Source organism: Eumetopias jubatus, unplaced genomic scaffold (assembly GCF_037043125.1).
Source record: "Eumetopias jubatus isolate StellerSeaLion01/CBP00866 unplaced genomic scaffold, mEumJub1_p1.0 scaffold_10, whole genome shotgun sequence".
NCBI lineage: Eukaryota > Metazoa > Chordata > Mammalia > Carnivora > Otariidae > Eumetopias > Eumetopias jubatus.
Genome location: NW_028274816.1, coordinates 63,128,600 through 63,154,567, shown reverse-complemented (window position 1 = coordinate 63,154,567; position 25,968 = coordinate 63,128,600). Strand labels below are relative to the sequence as shown.

General features: G+C 43.1%; 1 protein-coding gene and 1 pseudogene across 1 annotated transcript; both read right to left on the bottom strand.

Annotated features, from left to right (window-relative positions):
* Positions 1 to 3,134: 3,134 nt before the first annotated feature.
* Positions 3,135 to 8,755, bottom strand: LOC148163299 (vomeronasal type-1 receptor 4-like; annotated as a pseudogene).
* A 15,720-nt stretch (positions 8,756 to 24,475) lies between these two features.
* On the bottom strand, positions 24,476 to 25,462 carry LOC114202164 (olfactory receptor 10A7-like). Its single transcript, XM_028095224.2, has one exon. It carries the CDS (start codon positions 25,460 to 25,462, stop codon positions 24,476 to 24,478), a length of 987 nt encoding a protein of 328 aa, XP_027951025.2.
* Positions 25,463 to 25,968: the final 506 nt, after the last annotated feature.

Genomic DNA, 25,968 nt, shown 5'->3' with positions numbered 1-25,968 from the left:
ACAAACAATGCCTAAGCCACACATTAGAAGAGAAATAATAAAATTAGAGCAGAGGTCAATGAATTAGAAACCAGAAACAGTAGATCAGCTCAACGAAACTAGAAGTTGGTTCTGTGAAAGAATAAGATCGATAAACCACCAGCCAGACTTATCCAAAAAAGGACCCAAATTAATAAAATTATGAATGAAAGGGGAGAGATCATAACTTACACAAAGGAAATAGAAAAAAATTATTAGAAATTATTATCAACAACTATATGTCAATAAACTGAGCAATCCGGATAAAATGGATGCCTTCCTGGGAAACCTATAAGCTGCCAAGACTGAAACAGGAAGAAACTGACAACCTGAATAGGCCAATAACCAGCAACGAGATTGAAACAGTGATCAAAAACCTCACCAAAAAACAAGAGTCCAGGGCCTGACGGATTTCCTGGGGAATTCTACCAAACATTCAAAGAAGAAATAATACCTATTCTACTGAAGCTGTTTCAAAAAATAGAAACAGGGAAAACTTCCAAACTCATTCTATGAGGCCAGCATTACATTAATCCCCAAACCAGGCAAAGACCCCATCAAAAAGGAAAATTTCAGACCAATAACCCTGATGAATATGGATTCCAAAATCCTCAGCAAAATCCTAGCTAATAGGATCCAACAATACATTAAAAGGATGACCCACCATGACCGAGTGGGATTTATCCCTGGGATGCAAGGGTGGTTCAACATTCGCAAATCAATCAGTGTGATAGATTACATTCATAAGAGGAGGGAGAAGAACCATGTGGGCCTCTCAATTGATGCAGAAAAAGCATTTGACAAAATACAACATCCTTTCCTGATTAAAACTCTTCAGAGTATAGGGATAGAGGGAACATTCCTCAAGTTCATAACAACCATCTATGAAAAACCCACAGCGAATATCATCCTTAATGGGGAAAAGCTGAGAGCCTTTCCATTAAGATCAGGAACACTTCAAGGATGACCACTCTCGCCATTATTGTTCAACAGAGTACTAGAAGTCCTCAACAGCAATCAGACAACAAAAAGAAATAAAAGGTATTCAAATTGGCAAAGAAGAAGTCAAACTCTCTCTTTTCGGAGACGACATGATACTTTATGCGGAAAACCCCAAAGACTCCACCCCCAAATTACTAGAACTTATACAGCAATTCAGTAATGTGACAGGATACAAAATCAATGCACAGAAATCAGTTGCTTTCTTATACACTAACAATGCAACTGTAAAGAGAGAAAATCGAGAAACGATTCCATTTACAATAGCACCAAAAACCATAAGATACCTCAGAATAAACCTAACCGAAGAGGTGAAGGATCTCTACTCTAGGAACTACAGAACGCTCATGAAGGAAGTTGAGGAAGACACAAAAAGATGGAAAAATATTCCATGCTCATGGATCGGAAGAATAAACATTGTTAAAATGTCTATGCTACCCAGAGCAATCTATACCTTCAGTGCCATCCCGATCAAAATTCCACTGACATTTTTCAAAGTGCTGGAACAAACAATCCTAAAATTTGTATGGAATCAGAAAAGACCCCGAATCACCAAGAAATGTTGAAAAAGATAAACAAAGCTGGGGGCATCATGTTGCCCGATTTCAAGCTATATTACAAAGCTGTGATCACCAAGACAGCATGGTACTGGCACAAAAACCGACAAATAGACCAATGGAACAGAATAGAGAACCCAGATATGGACCCTCAACTCTATGGTCAAATAATCTTTGACAAAGCAGGAAAAAACATGCAATGGAAAAAAGCCTCTTCAGTAAATGGTGCTGGGAAAACTGGACAGCCACACGGAGAAGAAGGAAACTCGACCATTCTCTATCACCATCCACAAAGATAAACTCAAAATGGATGAAAGACTTCAATGTGAGACAGGAATCCATCAAAATCCTAGAGGAGAACATAGGCAGTAGCCTCTTTGACATCGGCCACAGCAACTTCTTTCAAGATACATCTCCAAAAGCTAGTGAAACAAAAGCAAATATGGAACTTTTGGGACTTCGTCAAGATTAAAAGCTTCTGCACAGCAAAGGAAACAGTCAACAAAACAAAGAGGCAACCCACAGAATGGGAGAAGATATTTGCAAATGACACCACAGATAAAGGTCAGGTATTCAAGACCTATAAAGAATTTCTCAAACTCAAAACCCAAAAAACAAATAATCAAGTCAAAAAATGGGCAGAAGATATGAACCGACACTTCTCCAAAGAAGACATACAAATAGCTAACAGATACATGAAAAAGTGTTGATCATTAGCCATCAGGGAATTTCAAATCAAAACCACATTGAGATACCACCTATACACCCGTTAGAATGGCAAAAATGGACAGGGCAAGAAACAACAAATGTTGGAGAGGTGGTGGAGAAAGCGGAACCCTCTTACGCTGTTGGTGGGAATGCAAGTTGGTTCAGCCACTTTGGAAAAGTGTGGAGGTTCCTTCAAAGGTAAAAATAGAGCTACCCTATGACCCAGCAATTGCACTCCTTGGTATTTACCCCAAAGACACAGATGCAGTGAAAAGAAGGGCCATATGCACCCCAATGTTCATAGCAGCAATGTCTGCAATAGCCAAACTGTGGAAAGAGCCGAGATGCCCTTCAACAGATGAATGGATAAAGAAGATGTGGTCCACGTATACAATGGAATATTAGTCAGCCATCAGAAAGGATAAATACCCAACTTGTACATCCACATGGATGGGACTGGAGGAGATGATGCTACGTGAAGTAAGTCAAGCAGAGAAAGTCAATTATCATATGGTTTCACTTATTTGTGGAACATCAGGAATAGCAGGGAGGACATTAGGAGAAGGAAGGGAAAAGTTGGGGGGGAAGTGGAGGGAGAGATGAACCATGAGAGACTATGGACTCTGAGAAACAATCTGTGGGTTCTAGAGGGGAGGGGGTAGGGGGATGGGTTAGCCCGGTGATGGGTATTAAGGAGGGCACGTACTGCATGGAGCACTGGGTGTTATACGAAAACAGTGTATCATGGATCACCACCTCAAAAAGTAATGATGAGTTTTATGGTGACTAACATAATAAAATTTTTTTAAAAATTTCAAAAGCAGAAATTAGGAGCTCTAGAATCCCTAAGGATCAGCAGTAGAGACCAACAGTAGAAAAACATGAAGCTAAAATATAAGAAGTATGCATCAACCATAAATAAGAGCCTATTAAAGTAATGACATAAAAAGCAAAAACGGAATTCAGCATGTAGAAGACAACACATGTGGTCTCCAGCATCAGGACGGTATGGGTAGCTCTGGTCTCCGGGGGAATTTGCAGTAACCATTGAGGGTGTGAATACACGGCGCTCTCTGGTGGTGCCTGTGCAGGAGCAGCACCGTGGGACCACTGGATCAGACTATGAGGCCACTCAAACATGGCATCAGAGATGCACCACAAGAAGACAAGACTTGTATTAGGACCTAAGGATGAGCAAAACCATTTGCCTTGGGTATGGTTGTATGTGTCCTGTAGACCAGTAACTTTCACAGGAACATAGATATTAATCAAGACACTGGAGATCCAGCAGATGATCAGGAAGGACCAATGACCTTGGGGGTTCATCCCTCCCGCTGTCCTGGGGAAGACAACGACATACTGAAAGGTGCTCAGGACACCGGTGGAGCACAAGGTGGTGCTGCAAGCCATTTGGTGGATGTAATGGACAAGTGTACACCCAAGAGTGGACAGGGGTTGCCTAAAGACAAAAGCCGCCACTGTGAGTGGAATGGAATCTCAGTGGAGAGAAGAACCAAGAGATTGGCTACAGCCATGTGGGTGAGCATCATGCTGAAGAGCCTCTGCTTGTGTCCATGCCAGACTGGAGGGACCTTACGGGAGAAGAGGACACTGGCAAAGACCCAACCCCAATCTGTAAAAACAAGACGGTTTTCAGAGCCTCTTCCCCTGTGGTTCTTAGGGTGTTGTTCTGAAAAGGGCTTCAGAGTGGCCTGGAGTGAAGAGTAGGCTGTTAGTCCCAGCATAAGGACTCTTCTTAGTTCTAGGACCTTTTCTTCTGAAAAGGGAGAAACAGTCACATTCCACAGGAGACTCGACTCGGAGAGCACGTCGTGGACACAAATTTCATATTATCACTTTGTATTTCTATTGACTTTTATGTTCTGACTCCCCATCAGAATATGAAGTCCATGACCTTAGGAAGCACGCCTGTCTTGGTCAAAAATACAGTTGACACATAATGGGTATAAAATGAATATGTATTTTATAAATGAATATGTGGAAGGAGACAACAATAATACAGTGTACCCTCTTTATAATTCATTGCCATCCTGTCTGCCATTATAACGCATTAATAAAGTTATATGGAAATGCAAAAAACAACACACATGTTATAAGATTAACTAATATTGCAAGGAATACATATTCAACTTTTGAATTATGGATATTCCTCTTTATTTACACTTAGCACATCGACTGGAAGTGCACATCCTATTGCTAGGTCACAAGGAAAGACTGGTAATTCCCAAAGCCCTACCTATAGCTCTCAGTTCTAGACCTATATATTCAACTGCATACATCTTTACCTCCTTACATCCCACCGGCGTTTTAAACCCAATATACCTGAACTGAATGCACCCTGTATTACCCTCCTCCTACCGGACTTGTACGACATCCCCAAATCTGATCCTCCATTTGAATCTGTCCTGTAAATGGTGTCACCATCTACTCATTTAAGCCAGATAATTATCCTTGATTCATCCTTTTCCATTATCTCTCACATCTCCATTTGATTGCTATTTTTAAGTCAATTTGCTTTCATTATGGCAATACCTCTTAACTACCTTGCCTCTAATCTCTCTGCTCCTGAGGACTCGATATTATATATTAGAGTGACAGGACACAAAACGCTTTTCAAAAAATCAGTAGCCATTTGAATACACAACATGCCCCTCCAATGTGTTCAGATATTCCATTCAGTAGAGAAAATATCCCTACTGGCCAAAGAATTCCATTTATTAATAACTCCACAGATTGTAACTTGTTGAGAAGTCAGTTCCTAGAGAGGTTTTTCAAAGTGGTCTCCCACCCACCTCAGGCCACACAAAAAAGTAAACACTACTCAAAACCACCAATCAAGACAGGTACTAAAGAGGGCACTTCTTACTTTGGAAAACAGTGTGGAGGTTCCTCGAAAAAGTTAAAAATAGAGCTACCCTATGACCCAGCAATTGCACTCCTGGGTATTTACCCCAAAGACACAAATGTAGTGAAAAGAAGGGCCATACGCTCCCCAGTGTTCATAGCAGCAATGTCCGCAACAGCCAAACTGTGGAAAGAGCCGAGATGCCCTTCAACAGACGAATGGATAAAGAAGATGTGGTCCATATGTACAATGGAATATTACTCGGCCATCAGAAAGGATGAATACCCAACTTTTGCATCAACATGGATGGGACTGGAGGAGAGTATGCTAAGTGAAATAAGTCAAGCAGAGAAAGTCAATTATCATATGGTTTCACTTATTTGTGGAACATCAGGAAGAGCAAGGAGGACATTAGGAGAAGGAAGGGAAAATGAAGGGGGGGAAATCGGAGGGGGAGATGAACCATGAGAGACTATGGACTCTGAGAAACAAACTGAGGGTTTTAGAGGGGAGGGGGCTGGCGGGATGTGTGAGCCCTGTGATGGGTATTAAGGAGGGCACATACTGCATGGAGCACTGGGTGTTATGTGCAAACAATGAATCATGGATCACTACATCCAACAAACAGTATGGAGGTTCCTCAAAAAGTTGAAAATAGAGCTACCATATGACCCAGCAATTGCACTCCTGGGTATTTACCCCAAAGATACAAATGTAGGGATCCGAAGGGGTACGTGCACCCCGATGTTTATAGCAGCAATGTCCACAATAGCCAAACTATGGAAAGAGCCAAGATGTCCAAGGACAGATGAATGGATAAAGAAGATGTGGTGTATATATATACAATGGAATAGTATGCAGCCATCAAAAGGAATGAAGTCTTGCCATTTGCAACAACGTGGATGAAACTGGAGGGTATTATGCTGAGCGAAATAAGTCAATCAGAGAAAGACATGTATTATATGACCTCACAGATATAAGGAATTCTTAATCTCAGGAAACAAACTGAGGGTTGCTGGAGTTGGGGGGGGTGGGAGGGATGGTGTGGCTGGGTGATAGACATTGGGGAGGTATGTGCTATGGTGAGCGCTGTGAATTGTGTAAGACTGTTGAATCACAGACTTGTACTTCTGAAACAAACATTATATGTCAAAAAAAAAGAAAAAAAAAGATAGCAGGAAGGGAAGAATGAAGGGGGGAAATCAGAGGGGGAGATGAACCATGAGAGACTATGGACTCTGAGAAACAAACTGAGGGTTCTGGAGGGGAGGGGGGTGGGGGGATGGGTTAGCCTGGTGATGGGTACTAAAGAGGGCATGTTCTGCGTGGAGCACTGGGTGTTATGCACAAACAATGAATCATGGAACACTACATCAAAAACTAATGAGGTACTGTATGGTGACTAACATAAGATAATTTTAAAAAGAAAAAAAATCAACTTCTATTTCCATGAGAAAAAAATAACCTACTGAATTGCCTCAAAAAAAAAAAAAAAAGAAAGAAAGAAGGAAAGAGAGCACTTCTTGTGATGAGCACTGGGTGTTGTATGTAAGTGATGACTGAATTCTACTCCTGAAACCAGTATTACACTGTATGTGAAGTAACAATTTTTTTTTAAAAACCTATCAAGTTGTACACCTTCACTATAAACAATTTTACTAGTCAATTACACCTCAATAAAGCTAGTAAAACTGGTCTATCATTAAACCATTGCACAGATTGAGTTACATCTCTTTGAGCTTTTGAGTTTCTACATTTTCTCTGAGTCTTTGATTCTCATTTATAGAATCCAGAACCAATTAAACTAGATACCTTAGCTCAAAAGCAACCATAGCACATTTGGGTGGTCCATTAAAATAAAGACTGCTCTGAGCCCTTATGAGTGAAAAAGAAGGTTCTGTGACATACAAGAGAAAGACGGACCTATTCTGGTAAAAGGTGTGAAGCCTTCCAAAGGCAATAACCCTAATTGTTACTGTAGGATTCAGAAGCCACAGTGAGAAAGGAAAAATAAATGATATTGAGCAAAACATCTCCGAGTTTCTTGCTCTTTGGGAAAACTGGGTCCATGTTAGGGGACTGTTGTGTAGACAAGACAGGAAACAGCACAGTGAGTACCTTGTGACCATCGGCTCTGGACTCACCCAGTACGGGTTTTGTTTCGTATTCCCCACTCTTCAATGATAATTAATGGTGCTGGGACATTAGGACACATCCTTGAGCTCTGAGAACCTGTTCTCTCATTTGTGACATGGCAATGACAGTGGAACCGTGGGTCAGAGGCTTAATCCTTGAGCAGACGAAGATTCCATCCTCTGCATCCTGAAAGCTCTTACTGTGGGTTACAATCATCCACTTACAAGCTTAGTCCCACCTGGGGAGCGTCAGTCACCACTCTGTGCATCTGTCTTCTCATTGAAAAGTAAAGTTTGCTTTAATATGAACACCACTCAAACCTCATGTGGATACGCACGGTGGATTTCATGTCGATTATTGATCACAATGGCTAGAACAAAGTTCTCATTAAGTGGTGGGAAGAATTATTTGTATGATAGGGGTTGTTGCCTTGTTTTGATTACCTGCCACTACCAGGGATTAAAGGGAAGAATGATGACACGTAAAATGGGAAGAACAGGCTAGCTGCATTCCAACACTCACACTATTTTGTGTGCCTTGAAAATGAACCAGAGTTCATCTTACTAAAATTTTCTCTCTGCACTTGCTGCATGAAGTTAAACAAAAATAGAAGGGCCCTTTTCTACTTATTTAAAGTATGAGCAATACCCCAACTTTCAACACTGGACAGATCATCAGACAGAGTTTCAGTAAGGAAGCATTGCCCCCCAAACACACAACAGACCCCCTCGACCTACAGACATCCTGACCATACGTCCAACAGTGGCAGAGTACACCTGCTTCCACGCACACACAGAGTACAGGAAAGATCATAGGTTAGGTCCCAAAACACGTCTTAACAGATTTACGAAGACTGACATCATATCAAGTATCTTCTGGCCACAATGGCATGAAACTAGTGATCGGTAACAGCAGGAAAACCGGAAAATTCACAAACATGCACAGATTCAACAACACACTCCTGAACAACCCATGGGGCAAAGAAGAAATCAAAGGGAAACCACGAAATACTCTGAGACAAGCTTAAGGGGAAACAACACACTAAACGTAGGGGATTCAGCAAAAACCATTCTAAGAGGAATGTTTATAGCGATAAACACCTACCTTAAGAAAGAAGAAAGATATCTGCACCTGGCTGGCTCAGACGGTGGAGCACACGACACTTGGTCTCCGGTGTGTAAGTTCGAGCCCTGTGTTGGGTGTATTGATTACTTAAAATCTTTACCAAAAAAAAAAAAAGAGGAGGAGGAAGGGGAGAAGAAACAATGATCTCAACAAACCACCTCAGTTTTTACCTCAAGGAATAAAAAAAGAACTCAGCCCACAGTACTTAGAGGGAAGTAACAAATGTCAGAGCAGAAATAATGAAACAAACCAGAAAAACAGAAACGGTTGGTGCAACCCAGAGCTGGCTTTTGGAAGAGATTCTCATTTCTCTACTCACCACTGGCAGGAGCGTGAGGCGGGACATCCACGGTCAGGCAGCCAACTGCGTTTCCCACTCCTCTCCCATCCATTCCTATAGTCAGCTGAATTCACTTCCCTACAAAGAACCAGAGACGTGTTTTCACGTCATCACACAACCCACGTTCATTCTCCTCCTGGAAGCCCCTCCTCCCATCACCTCCCATGTCTCACACCTTCTCCAGCTCCAGCCCACCCAGCTGCACCTGCTCACAGACGCCTGACCGCCATTCTCCATCATCATATCCCTGTTTGTTTCTTTACTCCTATAGCTTTTCTCTTCCCCCTACACTGAGCTGGGTGAGGAGTCGTCTCCTGATCCACTGGTAGATACTTCAGCCATAGTGTCTGGACACAGGGAGCAAACAGCACCTCCTACTGTTCCGTATCACCTCCAACAACAGCAGGAGGAAATACAGCAAGGTTATGCTGGTCTCTCCTTTGAATTATAATGACCTGCAAATTCCCTGGCACTCCAGGGTGCTGGGTTTTACTGTAGCCTCAACGGATCCCATGGAACCTTCCTTACTGGCAAAAGTTTTGACTTGAGTCTCATGCAGTAAGGCCTCCTATGACTCCTCTAGAAACCCCACTCTGTGCTCCCTAATTCACACCTCCACCCAGCTGTGGCATAGATGCAGCTGCTCAGAGTGAGGCAGTGTTGGCCTGCGTCCTGCCCAATCCATGTTGGTGCCCAACCACATCCCCAAGTTCCTGCTCTCCTGGGTTTTGCCCTGAACAGAAGGAACCACTCACCTGGCTGGTCTTTGCTCCAGAGCTCTGTGCAGGGAAGTGTCAATCACAACGAGCCAGTTACAGGGACAGGGTTCCTGGACCCGATCTCCCCACAGAGATGCCCTTACCATGTCAGCTGTAGTCTTGGTGACCCTCTGCATGGAGAGCCTGGGGCATCTCCAGTGAGGAGCTAATTTAATCCCCAGTGCAAATCACCATCACTCTCTGCAGATGATTAAGGACAGTTGTTGGCAATTAAGAAGATTGGGGTGGGGGTAGCCAAAGAGCTGGCATAAAAAAAGTTTTCTAGCTCCCTGTAGAAAACCATATTCAGAATCAAAGTTGTAATCAGGAGTTAAAGGGACACGGAAAGGCACCTCAAGGACTCGGGGAACAAGATGTGACCACTCCCCCTGCTCATGCTCTCTCTCTAGCTCTTGCTCTCTGTCTCTCAAATCAATAAATGAAATATTTTTTAAAAGGAGAAGGGGGTGTGCCTGGATGAGTCTAGATTAAGCGTCTGCCTTTGGCTCAGATTGTGATTCTGGGGTCCTGGGATCAAGTCCCCCATCAGGCTCCCTGCTTAGCAGGGAGTCTGCTTCTCCCTCTGCCTCTGCCCCTCCCCCTGCTTGTGCTGTCTCTCTCAAATAAATAAATAAAATCTTAAAAAAAAAAAGGATAGGACCACCAGGGTGCCTGGGTGGTTCAGTCAGTTAAGCTTCCAACTCTTGATTTAGGCTCAGGTCATGATTTCAGAGTCGTGGGATCGAGCCAGCCCCCTTCCCCTGTGTTGGGCTCTGTGCTCAGCAGGGAGTCTGCTTAAGATTCTCTCTCTCTCTCTCTCTCTCTCGCCCCCTCCCTTTTCCCCTCCCCCTCTGCTCTTGCTCATGCTCTCTCTCAGAAAAAAAGATGTGGCCGCCCACTTACCCATGAGCTGCACCTGGGCACTCAGAGGCTCCTCATCCTCTCTCCTGGCCTTGGAATGTGGATTTGCTTGCCTTTCCCACTCCCAGAGGCTGCTCCAAGGGCATAGCCTTGAGATAGTGATGTGATGAAAAGACCTGCCCGAGCCCAGGTGGCACCTCTTTATAAACTTAGGTTTGCAGGGCAGATTCAGGGATCCGTTCATCTTGCTGCTGCCGAGACAAGCCTCGTATGTAAGTTCCCTTTGCTTATTGAAATTGCCATCTACCAACCTGGAGTGGCCTGCCTCCTTCTTCGGTCCCTTCCTGCCCTCTGTGTGCGGGGGGCCAGCTTCCAGTTACACAGGAAAGCTGCCTAGAGGGCTCCCTTTACTGTATTTCCAACGGGGTATGTTCCTCAGTGCTTTTTCATCTTTCCAAAATATTGACCATCCTCACCGGGTCAGGACTCTGGTCTTAACATGACTTTAAATTCCATGCTCCTTGCTGTTTATGGCCCTAGGTCTTTTTAGTCTGGAAAATACCCCATTTTGAAAGCATCTTTCCCACCTCAAAGTACAGGTATCCCTAATCCCCACATGACTCCAAACAAGATAATTTCCCTTCCAAGTCCCCATTCAGCCTGCCTCCTGTGCCTCTCATTGTGTAACCAGACTCCCCTCTTTATTCTGGATCATTTGCATGGGGATGAAACATTCCTGAGCCCGCACATTGGGCTAAGGGCAAAGCCATATAGGAGACATAACGTTGTAACAAAGGAATTCAGACTTCCAGTGCCCGCCACCCACCCTATATCCGAAAGCCCACAGTGCCCCCAATCCCTGGGACAACCATACACTCCCCATGGGTTTCCAACAGTCTTTTCACCAAGAAATTGCTTTTTCCTGTTTTTTTTTTAAGATTTTATTTATTTGACAGAGAGACACAGCGAGAGAGGGAACACAAGCAGGGCGAGTGGGAGAGGGAGAAGCAGGCTTCCCGCGGAGCAGGGAGCCCGATGTGGGGCTCGATCCCAGGACCCTGGGATCATGACCTGAGCCGAAGGCAGACGCTTAACGACTGAGCCACCCAGGCGCCCCTTTCCTGTCTTTTCTTTACTATTGACGATGACCTCATGTTTTTTATTCTACTTTTAGGGCTAATTCTTTAATACTATATTTCACCCACAATATTTTATATCAGTTTGAACATTTATAATTTCAAACACTAACATTTGTCCATTAAAATATAAATTTTAGGGGAACCTGGATGGCTCATCACATTTTCCTTCTACAGAGCTGATTACTTACGGAGATAGGATTTGGTGTCAGTTGCAGAGACTTATTATCCAATCATTTACTCGTGCCAAAGATTTGGTGATCTCCATGTACACTTCCCCTAGAGGGCTCACAGGTGTTTGAACTTGGAGGTTCTCTCAAGAGCCAAAACTAGAAGAATCTGGAGTTAAGACCTCTTGTTCCAGTGAAATTGTGTGTGGAACCAAGAGAGACCCTGCCCGTCACAGCCACATGAAAATGCTGAGCCCAAGACCTGTCCTTGGATGGTTCAAAGCTGTGTGTTCTGTGGATTGGAAAGTGTGGGATACGGGAGGGGGTGGAAGTCAGGGCAGAAACTGTCATGGCCATTGGATGGCCAGATGTGAGGGCTGAAATGAACTCCCACCAAAAACTACTTTGGGGCTGAAGTAAAATGGATCCTTCTAGATCTGGCCACATGAAAATGTCAGAGAATTAGAAAAAAAAAACCACTATGAAATCATTTTTTTCTATGGTGGTTGACAATTGATGATATTCTAATTCCATCATTCCTTCTACGTTTACTAGTTGCTACCAGACCCTTCTGTCCTTGGATGCTGGCTCTGCCACTCCAGCTGTGCAATCTTGGGCAAATGAAAGAGTTCTTCGTTTGCCTCTCCCCCCCACCATGTTCATTTGTTTTGTTTCTTAAATTCCACATATGAGTAAAATCATATGGTATTCGTCTTTCTCTGACTTATCTCACTTAGCACAATACTTTATAGCTCTATCCATGTCATTGCAAATGGCAAGCTTTCATTCCTTTTTGTGGCTAAATAATATTCCATCATATATATGTAAATGAAAAGCTTCTGCACCGTGAAGGAAACAATCAACAAAACCAAAAGGCAACCTACAGAATGGGAGAAGATATTTGCAAATGACCTATCTGATAAAGGGTTAATATCCAAAATATATAAAGAACTTCTAAAACTTAACACCCCCAAAACAAATATTCCAGTTAACAAATGGGCAGAAGACATGAATACACATTTTCCAAAGAAGACATACAGATGGTTCCAGACACAAGACAAGATGCTCAACATCACTGATTATCAGGGAAAAAATACAAATCAAAACTACAATGAGATGTCACCTCCCACCAGTCAGAATGGCTAGAATTAACACCACAGGAAACAACATGTGTTGGTGAGGATGCGGAGAAAGGGGAACCCTCTTACACTGTTGGGTGGGTATGCAAACTGGTATAGCCACTCTGGAAAATAGTATGGATGTTCCTCCCTACCCCTTTTTTCATGACTCCTTCTAGAATATAAACTTTGTTCATGCTGGCAATCGCTTACTGGATTCCTCTGGGGCCAGATATATCCCAGAACAACTTGAGATCTTACAGACAATTCTAGAATAGACTATGTAATACTAAGAGGAGTTAGTATTACAATGAATATTTCTACAGAAAAATATATGAATAGAGACTATAAAGAGTTGTTTTAGTTTTAGTTGTCGTGTTGAAATTTATCGAGTTCTAAAAAAACTACAGTCTTCAATCGTATATTGAGCTACTTTGTTTTTCTATTTCTGCCCATCTCCACCTTTTTGTAGTTTTATGCCTTACTTTTGATATATATCCCCATCTTTTGCCATATCTCAATCATCTGAAATACTGTTTTTCTAGCAACTTCTCCAGAATGGTGAAAAAGATCTTATATCATTGGAACAAATGAGAAATAGAGATACAAGAACTCATCGTCTGCCATCTTGAAAGAAGTAGACTGGAAAACATGAGTACCAAACCTCCTTTTGAGATTTTTTTCCTCATGTTCTCAAGAACACATCTGACATGACACCTAACATATTTGCTTATTGTTAAAGTAATTAGAAGTTCCTTGCTCTTATCGAGTCAGTCGCTCTGGCCCAGATGAGTCTGGAACTTCCATATTTAACTCAAAACCATAAGGTTGAGAGTGTTATGACCTCATTCCCCAGACTGTGAAATGCAAGTTGAAAAAATCTAAAGAGAATTGGGCCACCATTGTGGGGCAAAAGTTGTCCGTCCAGAATAATAACCCAGATGTATCTGCCTCCAAATACCATGCCTTCAGCTATTCTGCTTTGCTGTACTTTCCCCTTCAGGTGTGTTTTGACAACATACTCAGGTCAAAACTTCTATATGATAGGCTTGTCTAAACCGACTTGCACCCGTGACTCAAGAAAAAAATCTGGACGGAGCACAGCATCACACAGGATTTCCATCACATCATTGCTCAGTAGGTTCTTACATAAGGTCACTTTTCTCAGTTTCTTGCTGCTCAGGAAGAGTGAGGCAATTTCTTCACACGCACTAGCTCGCGACTCACACCTCCCAGCGTAAGAGGCAGTCATACAAATTGAGGATGCCCAGGTTTTCAAGCCGTCCCTCTTTTAGGTAAAACTAGACCCAACCAAGTCAGAGGACAACTACCTAAAACAGGCAATAAATGGGTCTCCATGCTTCTGATCCTGCCCTACTCCAGTTCTCAAAGGTCACATGTGGGTCCATGTGAAGATTCAGGAAGGGTTGTGAGTGGATCCACCTTCACCAGCACTCATTACCGTGTGTCACAGATCTAAGTCAGGCGTCAGGCGACCCACCTGATCAAGACAACCGCGCTTGCCGTCACACTTGCAATGACTTCGTTTTCCTACAGCCTCTGATGCCCCACATGACCTGGCCCTTGACTTCCTGACTTTGTCCAACTTGCTACTCGTGGCTCACTCTATACCATCCTCCCTAATCTCTTCAGTCTTCCTCAAATCCTCCAAGCACATTCCTGCTTTAGCACCTGTGCTCTTGCCCTCATCTCTGCTTAACACGTTTTCCCCAGATATCTGCGTAGTTAGCTATCTCACTTCATCAGCCTGTCTCTTAAAGTTCACCTCTTTAATGAGGACTTTGCTGACCACTGTACCTTCAACTACCTAGTACTGTCTACTGTACTTCAGGCATTGTGCTAGGTTCCTAGGATACGGCAGAAAACAAGAAATGGGATGGAATTCTCGTGGGTAGAAATAAACGAACAAGGAACACGGCAGGGATGCCCACTCTCACCTCTGCTGTTCAACATAGTACTAGACGTCCCAGCCTCGCAATCAGATGACAAAAAGAAATAAAAGGCATCTGAATAGGCAAAGAAGTCACTCTCACTCTTTGCAGCTGACATGATACTTTATGGGGAAAACCCAAAAGACCCACCCCAAAATGGCTAGAACTCATACAGGAATTCAGCCACGTGATAGCAAGAAGGGAAAAATGAAGGGGAGGAAATCGGAGGGGGAGACTAACCATGAGAGACTGTGGACTCTGAGAAACAATCTGTGGGTTCTAGAGGGGAGGGGTTGGGGGGATGGGTTAGCCCGGTGATGGGTATTAAGGAGGGCACTAGTGCACGGAGCACTGGGTGTTATATGAAAACAATGGATTGTGGATCACTACATCAAAACCTAATGATGTATTGTATGGTGACTACCATAACACAATAAAATTTTTTTAAAAACTTTTAAATTTAAATTCAGTTACCCAACTTATAGTACATCATTAGTTTCAGGTGTAGTGTTAAATAAATTATCGGTTCCATATAATACCCAGGGCTCATCATAAAATGTTTTTTAAAAAGAAATTCCCTGAACAAACCATTTAAACCACATTAGCAAAACTAAATCTACCGTATTTCATGAACGTAAGTGAAACTTGTTATTTCTTATAAATACCTCTGATAACCATAAAAGAAACACAGATGCTGCCTACACGTAGTTACATACAGAATTGTTGAATCAATATTGTACACCTGAAACTAATAACATTGTATGTTAATTATATATCAGTAAAAAATCCAAGTTAAGAAACTTCAGCCATCTTCCTAAAAATGTGTAAGATAATCACTTTGAAACAATCTCCTGCCGTCTGCAAACCTCCTCTGTAATAACCAACCATTGTGAAGATACACAACCTCCTTGTTTTCACTCTATAAGCCATCCTGTAATATCATGCCCCTGAGCTTCATATTAGTTCACAAACCACTCTTAAGTGCACAATAAGCTCTTATTAAGTACTATTTTACTGATCTGGTGGTTTTAGTTTTGACACTTCTGGGTTGCTTTGTTTTTACAGTCCCAATGCCCAGAAATATCCATATTTGTTAAACAAGAAACTCTGGAAGTTGGACCCAGGAATCCATGTTTTCTTACAATTCCCCCAAATGACTTCAACATGCAGCCAAAATTGAAAGCCAGTGCCTTATAACACCGTTGAGCATCCCTAGAAGTAGAGAAGCTGTAGCTCACCCTTAAAACATCTTATCGGGGCGCCTTGGTGGCTCAGTCGTTAAGCGTCTGCCTTTGGCTCAGGTCATGATCCCAGGGTCCCGCTTAGCGGGAAGACTGCTTCTCCCTCTCCCACTCCCCCAGCTTGTGTTCCCTCTCGCTGTCTCTGTCAAATAAATAAAATCTTAAAAAAAAAAAGCCTCCCTTTAAAAAAAAAAAGACAGCATGAAAAAAATTAAGAAAATAGGAGAATTTCGGTAACAACATAAACAACAGGATTTTAAAATGAAAAGAAGCAAGTTGCCAAGAATGGTAACTCACCAACGCTGATACGAAGTCTCCAAGTCTCCCGGGCCAGTTCCTAAAGCAAGCAAACCAGGAAGTGGGAAGGAAAGTCTACACCCACCCCAGAGGGTCCGTTTGAAAAAAGGGCCTCCCTTTTTATTGATTAAGGTAGGTTGTGGATGACCGCGTTTACAATAGAAGGGAAACATTGTTTCACCTGGGCTTTTGTGCCTCAACTGTTTTTCTCCACGTAGACCTTTCTTCTAGGGTCTGCTGATTACAAAATTGTCCTGACCCAACTTGTGATGTTGGGGCTCTTGGGGTATCTGGTGAAGAACCCCCAAAACAATTGATTGGGGGCAGTGCCAAAGGAAAAGAACTTCTCCCCTGATAATCTTCAGATAATAATATGTACCATGAGCTATGTAAGGTAAACACTCCATGCAATCTACATCGGGATCTGGCAAGAGGCCTTTCCAATATAAGTGATTGTGGAATGATGCGATCATGGGTGCTTTTGCCAGGTGATAGGGTTCATGGAGGCACTCCTAGGTCCTAAACCCTGAGGTCCTCAGATTTGCTGCTCAGCTGGAATCACCTGACATCTCTCACGCGGATGACCTCCTCCCACCTGCAGGACCTTGCTTTCATCAGCAGGGAGTGTGCTCTGGGTATGATTGGTAAATGTAACCCTTCATATTTCACAGCTTACAGAAGAAAAAAATCTCTCTTCATAGATGCAAAAAGGGTAAATCTAGGCAAGTTTGAAATTATATGAAATAATTTGATATATCTTGCAAACTCCCTCCCCCCAAATCTATGGCAAAAACAATTAGGATTAATACTATATAGTACACTTGAAAGTTGCTAAGAGAGTAGATTTTACCTGCTCTCACCAAACACACACACACACACACACACACACACACACACACACACAGTATTTATGAGATGTTAATGTAGGTGTGAGCTAATCTTGTGATGGAAACTGTTCTGCAAAATATTAGTGTATCATCAACACCCTGTGCCTTTAAACTTACATGTCTTATGTCAGTTATATCTCAATAAAGCTGGGAAAAAATGTTCCCAAGTTTTTAAAAGGTAATTTGATGAATATAAAAATCCATGTGTATTTCTGTAAATAGATCCAGTTAGAATTTGAAATTTAAAAGGATGTCATATGCAATAAAAGGCATCCAAACTGGTAAGGAAGAAGTAAAACTTTCACTATTTGCAGTTGATGTGATACCATATGTAGAAAATCCTCAAGACTCCACCAAAAAACTAGTGAAACTGATAAATGAATTCAGTAAAGTTGAGGGATACAAAATCAATATACGAAAATCTGTTGCATTTCTATACACTGCTAACAAAATAGCAGAAAGAGAAATTAAGAAAACAATCCCATTTACAACTGCACCAAAAAGAATAAAATACCTATGCATAAACTTACCCAAGGAGGTGAAAGACCTGTATTCTGAAAACCATAAAACATAGATGAATGAAATTAAAGATGACACAAATGGAAAGATAGTCCATGCTCATGGGTTAAAAGAACAAATATTGTGAAAATGTCCCTACTACTGAAACCAATCTACAGATTCAGTGCAATCCCTACCAAAACACCAACAGCATTTTTCACAGAACTAGAACAAATAATACCAAAATTTGTAAGGAATGAGAAAAGGCCCCCAGTAACCAAAGAAATCTTGGGGAAAAAAATGAACAAAATGAGAGGTATCACAATCTCCAGGTATACTACAAAGCTATAATAATTAAAATGGTATGGTACTGGCACAAAAATAGACACATAGATCAATGGAACAGAATAGAGAGGCCAGAAGTAAACTCATGACTGTCTCGTGAATTAATCTTCAACAAAGGAAGCAAAAAATATGCAATGTGAAAAAGATAGTTTCTTTAACAAATGGTGCCGGGAAAATTAGATGGCTACAAGCAAAAGAATGAAATTGGACCACTTTCTCACGCCATACACAAAAATAAATTGAAAAAAAAATGGATTGAAGACCTAAATGTGATACCTAAAACCATAAAATTCCTAGAAGAAAACATAGGCAGTAATTTTTTTCACATCGGCCACAGAAACATTTTTCTAGATGTGTCTCCTGAGGCAAGGGAAATAAAAACAAAATTAAACCACTGGGACTACATCAAAATAAAAAGGTTTTGCATAGCACAGGACACCCTCAACAAAACAAAAAGACAACCTACTCAGTGGAAGGAGATATTTGCAAATGATGTATCTAATAAGAGGTTAATATCCAAAATATATAAAGAACTTATGCAACTCAACACCAACCCCCCCCCAAATAATCTGATTAAAATGGACAGAAGACATGAATAAACATTTTTCCAAAGAAGATATACAGGTGGCAATAGACACATATGAAAAACGCTCAACATCACTAATCATCAGGGAAATGCAAATCAAAACCAAAATGAGGTATCACCTCACATCAGTCAGAATGGCTAGAATCAAAAAGACAAGAAATAATAAGTATGGCAAGGATGTGGGGAAAAAGAAATCTTTGTGCACTGTTGGTGGGACTGCAAGCTGGTGTAGTCACTGTGGAAAACAGTATGGAGGTTCCTCAAAAAATTAGAAATAGAATTACCATATGATCCAGTAATTCCATTCTTTGGGTATTTACCCAAAGAAAACAAAAACACCAATTTGAAAAGATACGAGCACCCCTATGTTTATTGCATTATTATTGTTCTAGTTGTTGTAATAGCCAAGATATGGAAGCAACCCAAGTGTCCACTGATAGATGAATGGGTAAAGAAGATGTGGTATACACACACAAACACACACATACACACACACACCGTGGAATATTACTTGGCCATAAACAAAGGATGAGATCTTGCTATTTGCAACAACATAGATGGATCTAGAGGGTATAATGCTAAGTAAAATAAGTCAGAGAAAGGCGAATACCATGTGATTTCACTCATATGTGGAATTTAAGAAACAAAACAAATGAACAAAGCAAAAAAAGAGACAAACCAAAAACAAAACACCAGACTCTTAAACATGGAGAACTAATGGTTGCCAGAGGGGAGGTGGGTGGGGGAAATGGGTAAAAGAGGTGAAGGGGGGGGGCGCCTGGGTGGCTCAGTCAGTTGAGCAACTTGCCTTCAGCTCAGGTCATGGTCCCAGGGTCCTGGGATCGAGCCCCACATCGGGCTCCCTGCTCGGTGGGAAGCCTGCCTCTCCCTCTCCCACTCACCCTGCTTGTGTTCCCTCTCTCTCTCTCTCTCTCTCTCTCTGTCAATTAAATAAATAAAATCTTTAAAAATAAAAAAGAAGTGAAGGGGATAAGAACACACTTATCACAATGAGCACTGAGTAATGTATAGAGCTGTTGAATCACTATATTGTACACCTGAAACTAACGTAACACTGTATTTAATACTTGAATTTAGAAAATAATTGAAAATTAAGAAAGGATGTCCTATGCAAAATGGCAAGAAAAATATAAAGTAACTAGAAATAAATCTAATAAAAGATTATAAGCCTTATTGGACCAAGTATGAATTTTTATTGATACATATATAAAAATATAAGAAATGAAGAATTATGTTAAGTTCTTATATAGGAATGATCATTATTATAAAGATGTCCATACTCTCCATGTAGATCTCTACATTCAGTACGTTGTTAATAAAACCCCAGCAAAAATTTTTATTTCAAAATATAATCCTACAGTGTGTGCCGGAAACAGAGGCAGTCAGTGTAAACCAAGCTACTCCCACAGCACAATACAGTGTGGGGAGAGGACGTTGATTGAATTGGACCTACGTTACAAAGATTTCAGTGAAAAGCTATAGTATTTTTCTTTCCCTTCCCCTACATCCATCTGTTTTGTTTCTTAAATTCCACGCGAGTGAAATCATATGGTATTTGTCTTCCTCTGACTGACTTATTTTGCTTAGCATAATACTCTCTAGCTCCATCCCCTACATCATTGAAAATGACAAGATTTCATTCTTTTTGATGACTGAGTAAAATTCCATTGTATATATACACCACATCTTCTTTATTCATTCATCTGTGGGAGGCCAAACATAAGAGATGCCCAACTCTAGGAAACAAACTGAGGGTTGCTGGAGAGGAGGTGCGTGGGGGATGGGGTGCCTGGGGCATTAAGGAGGGCACTTAATGGAATGAGCACTGGGTGTTATATGCAAATGATGAATCACTAAATTCTGCCCTTGAAACTAATAAGACAGTATATGTTAACTAAATTGAATTTAAATGAAGAATAAAAAAATAAAAGCTATAGTAATTAAGACTTATTGGTACATGGAGGGACAAATGAATCAAAGGAGAAAAGAGCCTAGAAGGAAAGGCAATCAATATAAAAAGTTGCTTCATAACAGATTGCTGTGCTGTGGGGAAGGCAAACTATTTATTAAATGGAGCTAGTAGTTTTTCAATGCAAATTGAAAAAAAAAAATAGATTCCTTCTCCCTATCCTGGAGAAAAGCAATAACAAGTGGATGAATACTTCTGTGTGAAAAGCAAAACTATTATATTTTATTTTAAGATTTTTTTAAATTTATTTGACACAGAGCAAGACACAGCAAGAGCAGAAACACAAGCAGGGGGAGTGGGAGAGGGAGAAGCAGGCTTCCCGCGGAGCAGGGAGCCCGATGCGGGGCTCGATCCCAGGACCCTGGGCTCACGACCTGAGCCGAAGGCAGACGCTTAACGACTGAGTCACCCAGGTGCCCCAACATACAGATGTCTTATACTGTCTTTTAAAATATGATAGTTTTGGGCTCCCTGCTCTGTGGGAAGCCTGCTTCTCCTCTGTCACTCCCCCATTTGTGTTCCCTCCCTTGCTGTGTCTTTCTCTGTCAAATAAATAAATAAAATCTTTAAAAAAAAATCTGTACGTTGAACATTTCTTCATGTGTCTGTTAGCCATTTGTATGTCTTCTTTGGAGAAGTGTCTGTTAGCCATCAGGGAAATACAAATTAAAATCACAATCAGATACCACCTTATACCAGTTAGAATGGCAAAAATTAACAAAACAGGAAACAACAAATATTGGTGAGGATGTGGAGAAAGGGAAACTCTCTTATACTGTTGGTGGGAATGCAAGCTGGTGCAGCCACGTTGGAAAAGAGTATGGAGGTTCCTCAAAAAGTTAAAAATACAGCTACCCTATGACCCAGCAATTGCACTCCTGGGTATTTACCCCAAAGATACAGATGTAGTGAAAAGAAGGGGCACATGCACCCCAATGTTCATAGCAGCAAGGTCCACAATAGCCAAAGTGTGGAAGGAGCCGAGATGCCCTTCAACAGATGAATGGATAAAGAAGATGTGGTCCATGTATACAATGGACTATTACTCAGCCATCAGAAAGGATGAATACCCACCATTTGCATCAACATGGATGGAACTGGAGGGGATTACGCTAAGTGAAATAAGTCAAGCACAGAAAGACAATTATCATATGGTTTCACTCACATGTGGAACATAAGCAATAGCACAGAGGACCATAAGGGAAGGGAGGGAAATCTGAAGGGGGAGAAATCAGAGAGGGAGAAGAACCATGAGAGACTATAGACTCCGGAAAAAAACTGAGGGTTACAGAGGGGAGGGGGTGGGGGAGGGGGTAGACAGGTGATGGGTATTGAGAGGGGCACGTGTTGTGATGAGCACTGGGTCATATGTAACTAATGAATCACTGAACACTACGTCTGAAACTAATGGTGTGCTATACAGTGGCTAATTGAACGTAATAATAAAAAATATTTATTAGAGCACCATCAGATAAAGTTGTTAGTGCTATACCATAAGACCCTTGAAGACAGGATATGGTCTTATTCATCGTTCATCCTTAACACGCAGCACCAGGACTACTACACAAATACTTGCAGAAAGGAAGGAAGGAAGGAGCAAGTTATTCTGAGAGAAATTTGCAGTGGGGTGAGCATGGCTTTTAGTAGCAGGAAATGGATTTGAAGGATGAACACCAGCTCCAAACTGAGAAAGGGCCAGGAGTTGGGGCTATTATAAGAGGCAGGGAGGTGGATGACTCAGGCATAGGCTGAATTTGGGACCTGGATAACTTCTCTGATGTCTTGGAAGGCCTCTTTTCATTGTGAGCCAAAAAAAAAAAAAAAAAATTCAGATTCAAAATTATTAAGAGAAAAAATTAGAATTTATTGACTCGTGAGCTGAACATGCAGGGCAATATGGTACAGAGAAATCCAGATACTGTAACGATGACATCAGGATTCAGTTTCTTCATCATATGAATCTTCTTGCTTTTCAACAGGTTTTACTCCAAATATGCTCTGCCCAGGTGTCTCCTGGCAGGTCCAGACCTACATCCCACCAGCCTCAAGTACAGCGGAAAGAGAGCCAGTCTTGGTCGCACGGGACAAGCACAAATGACACTTCTTCTGAGTGAACTGATAGGAGTATTACGCTAATCTGAGAAACAAAAGTTGTGCTCAGAGAGAAAATACTGTGGTGGCGGGGCACCTGGGTGGCTCAGTCAGTTAGGCATCTGCCTCCGGCTCGGGCCATGATCTGGGGGTTCTGGGATCGAGCTCCGCATCGGGATCCCTGCTGAGCTGGGAATCTGCTTCTCCCTCTTCCTCTGCTCCCCCCCCCCCACTGCTCATTCCCTCCCTCCCTCTCTCTCTCTCTCTCTCAAATAAATAAAGTCTTTAAAAAACATACAGTAGTGGCTCCATGGAGAGATCAATGCCAACTGAAACAGCATAGAGTGAGAAGTACTGGCTCTTGGCCAGGAGGAGGGGAAGTGGGCTATGGGCTTACATCCCTACAGATGTCTTTGACCCCAGCCATCTGTGGAAGGAGACCCCAGGCCTCTCGAGGAGGGAAAGTCCAGAGAAGCACATCTGGATATTCACTCATTCTTTAGGCAAACATTCACTGAGTGACGGCTAAGTACCACACAGAGCTAGGTGCTGAGCATAAAATAATGAGTACAATCAGACAGGGCCAACTTACACTTTAGTGGAGAGCTACAGACATTAACCAAGTCATCACACACATACAATTAAAATTGTAACTGATGGGTTAGCCGGGTGATGGGTATTAAGGAGGGCACGTTCTGCATGGAGCACTGGGTGTTATATGCAAACAATGAATCATGGAACACTACATGAAAAACTAATGATGTAATGTATGGTGATTAACATAATAAAAAATAATAAAAATAAAATAAAATAAAATTGTAACTGAGCATTCTTCCAGTGAAGACCCAGATGGCCAAGAGGCGCATGAAAAGGCACTTGGCAACACTAATCATGCAAATAAAAACCACACTAAGGGTATAGAAGTGTTGAATCACTCTATTGTACACCTGAAACTAATAGAACACTGTACGTTAGCGAACTGGAATTCAAATAAAAACTTTAAGAAACGCAGAAATGGCCTCACACCTGTTGGAATGGCTATCATCAAACAGACAAGAGGTAAATGTCAGTGAGGACGTGGAGGAAACAGGGCCCTCGTGCACTGTCTGTGGGGATGTAAGTTGCTGCAGCCACTGTGGAAATCAATGTGGAGGTTCTGCAAGAAGTTAAAAATAGAGCTACCGGAGGATCCAGCAATTTCACTTCTCGACTGATACCGAAGGAAATGAAAACAGGATATCCAAAAGATGTATGCACTCCTGTGTTTATTGAAGCATTATTCACAATTGCCAAGATGTGGCAACAACCTAAGTGCCCATCAACAGCTGAATGGATAAAGAAGATGTGATACATACCATGGAATATTATTCAGTCATGAAGAAGAAAAACATATTCATACTAAAACACAATTGCAAAAAAACATTGCATGGGACATACTTATACTCAAAACTGTTTGGCGTTTACTTGAAATTCAAATTTAACTGGGTGGCCTGCTTTTTCATATTTTGCGAAAGCTTGCCACACCACTTCCATGGGAACCATACTATGACCATAAACACACATAAGGTTCATGCTCCATTACCAGGAACAGAACCCTATTATACTCAAGAGAGTGTGCCTGAATGATGGCTGGACTCAAGACGGCCCTTAGAGAGGCATTGGCACCCTTGCCAAAACAGGGAATCAGAGAAGGAAAACAGAAAGAGATCCATGTGGGGCACATTGAGGTTCCTAATTACTGCTCTGGGAGGGCCATCCAGCAAAGGCTGAATGAAGGGGGTGGAACCACAGAGAGGTTATGGAATATGGGTTCGTCTTCTCTGAACACACACCCGCCCCAGAGCAGCCTTCACCTCCTTGTTCCGAAGGCTGTAGATGAGGGGGTTGCGCATGGGGGTCACCAGCGTGTAGGACAGGGACACCACCTGCTTGCTCTCTGGGGAGGAGCTGGCCTTGGGTCGCAAGTGGATGACCCCCGTGGTGCCATAAAACAGAACCACCACGATGAGGTGGGAGGCGCATGCGGACAGGGCCTTGTGGCGCCCCGTGGCGGATGGCATCCGAGGCACGGTGGCCAAGACCCCAGTGTAGGACGTGGCTATCAGACAGAAGGGAACCATGATGACCAGCACAGTGGCCGCCGACACATTGGCCTCGAAGACTCTGGTGTCCCCGCACACCAGGCTCAGCAGAGGGGCGATGTCACAGAAGAAGTGGCGGATGCCACGTGGCCCACAGAAGGGGAAGCTGAACAGCCAGATGGTGAAGACCAGCGACACGGGGACTCCGGCCAGCCAGCACGTGGCGGCCAGCAGGTGGCAAAGCCGGGGGCTCATGATGGCGCCATAGCGCAGGGGCCTGCAGATGGCCACGTAGCGGTCCCAGGCCATGGCTGTCAGGAGGAAGCACTCGGACGTGACGCACGACAGCACCAGGACCAGCTGCAGGGCGCAGCCCGCGGGGGACACGCCCCACCCGGGCCGCAGCAGGGTCCCCAGCAGCCGGGGCGCGATGTCCAGCGAGAAGCAGACCTCCAGCAGGGCCAAGTGGCGCAGGAAGAAGTACATGGGCGCGCGCAGGGCCGGGTCCAGGGCGGTCAGCAGCACGATGAGCGCGTTGCCCAGCAGCGTGAGCGGGAACATGGCCAGGAAGAGCGCAGCGAGCAGCGGCCGCAGCGTGGGCACGTGCGCGAAGCCCAGCAGGACCAGGTCGTGGGGGGCGCAGCTCTGGTTGGCGCAGGGTGGGGCTTCGGGGGCGCCCGGGGGAGCCCAGGCCGTCGGCATGAACCCGGGCTGGGGGAAGGGGCCTCTGGGAGGGCAAGAGGTAAGGAGAGGCCGTGAGGAGCAGAGCTGCGCCTGCCCGGGCTCTGTCTCCCCAACGTGCGCTGTGCAGAGCAGGGGAGGCATCTTATCAAAAGGCAGATCAGCTCGCGCCACACCCAGGGTCCTCCTTGAATGCCCCCCCGCCACCCAGAGCATGGAAGGAGATCCCAGGGCCTTAGGAGGCCCACAGCGCCCTAACTGGTCTGGCCCAACCACCCTCTGACCTCTTCTCTGTGGAGCTGCATCCACAATGCCTGGTCCTGCCTCAGGACCTTTGCACTTGCTATTCCCTCGGTTTGAGATACCTTTCCCTTGGATATTTATGCAACTGTTTCCTTCTCTTCTTAAAAATATGAACTAAAATGCCCCTCCTCACCAGACAGCCCTTCTTCAGTGACCTACTTTCAAATATCTTCTCCGAAACATGCACGTACACTAGCCACTCTCTATGACACCATCTCGATCGT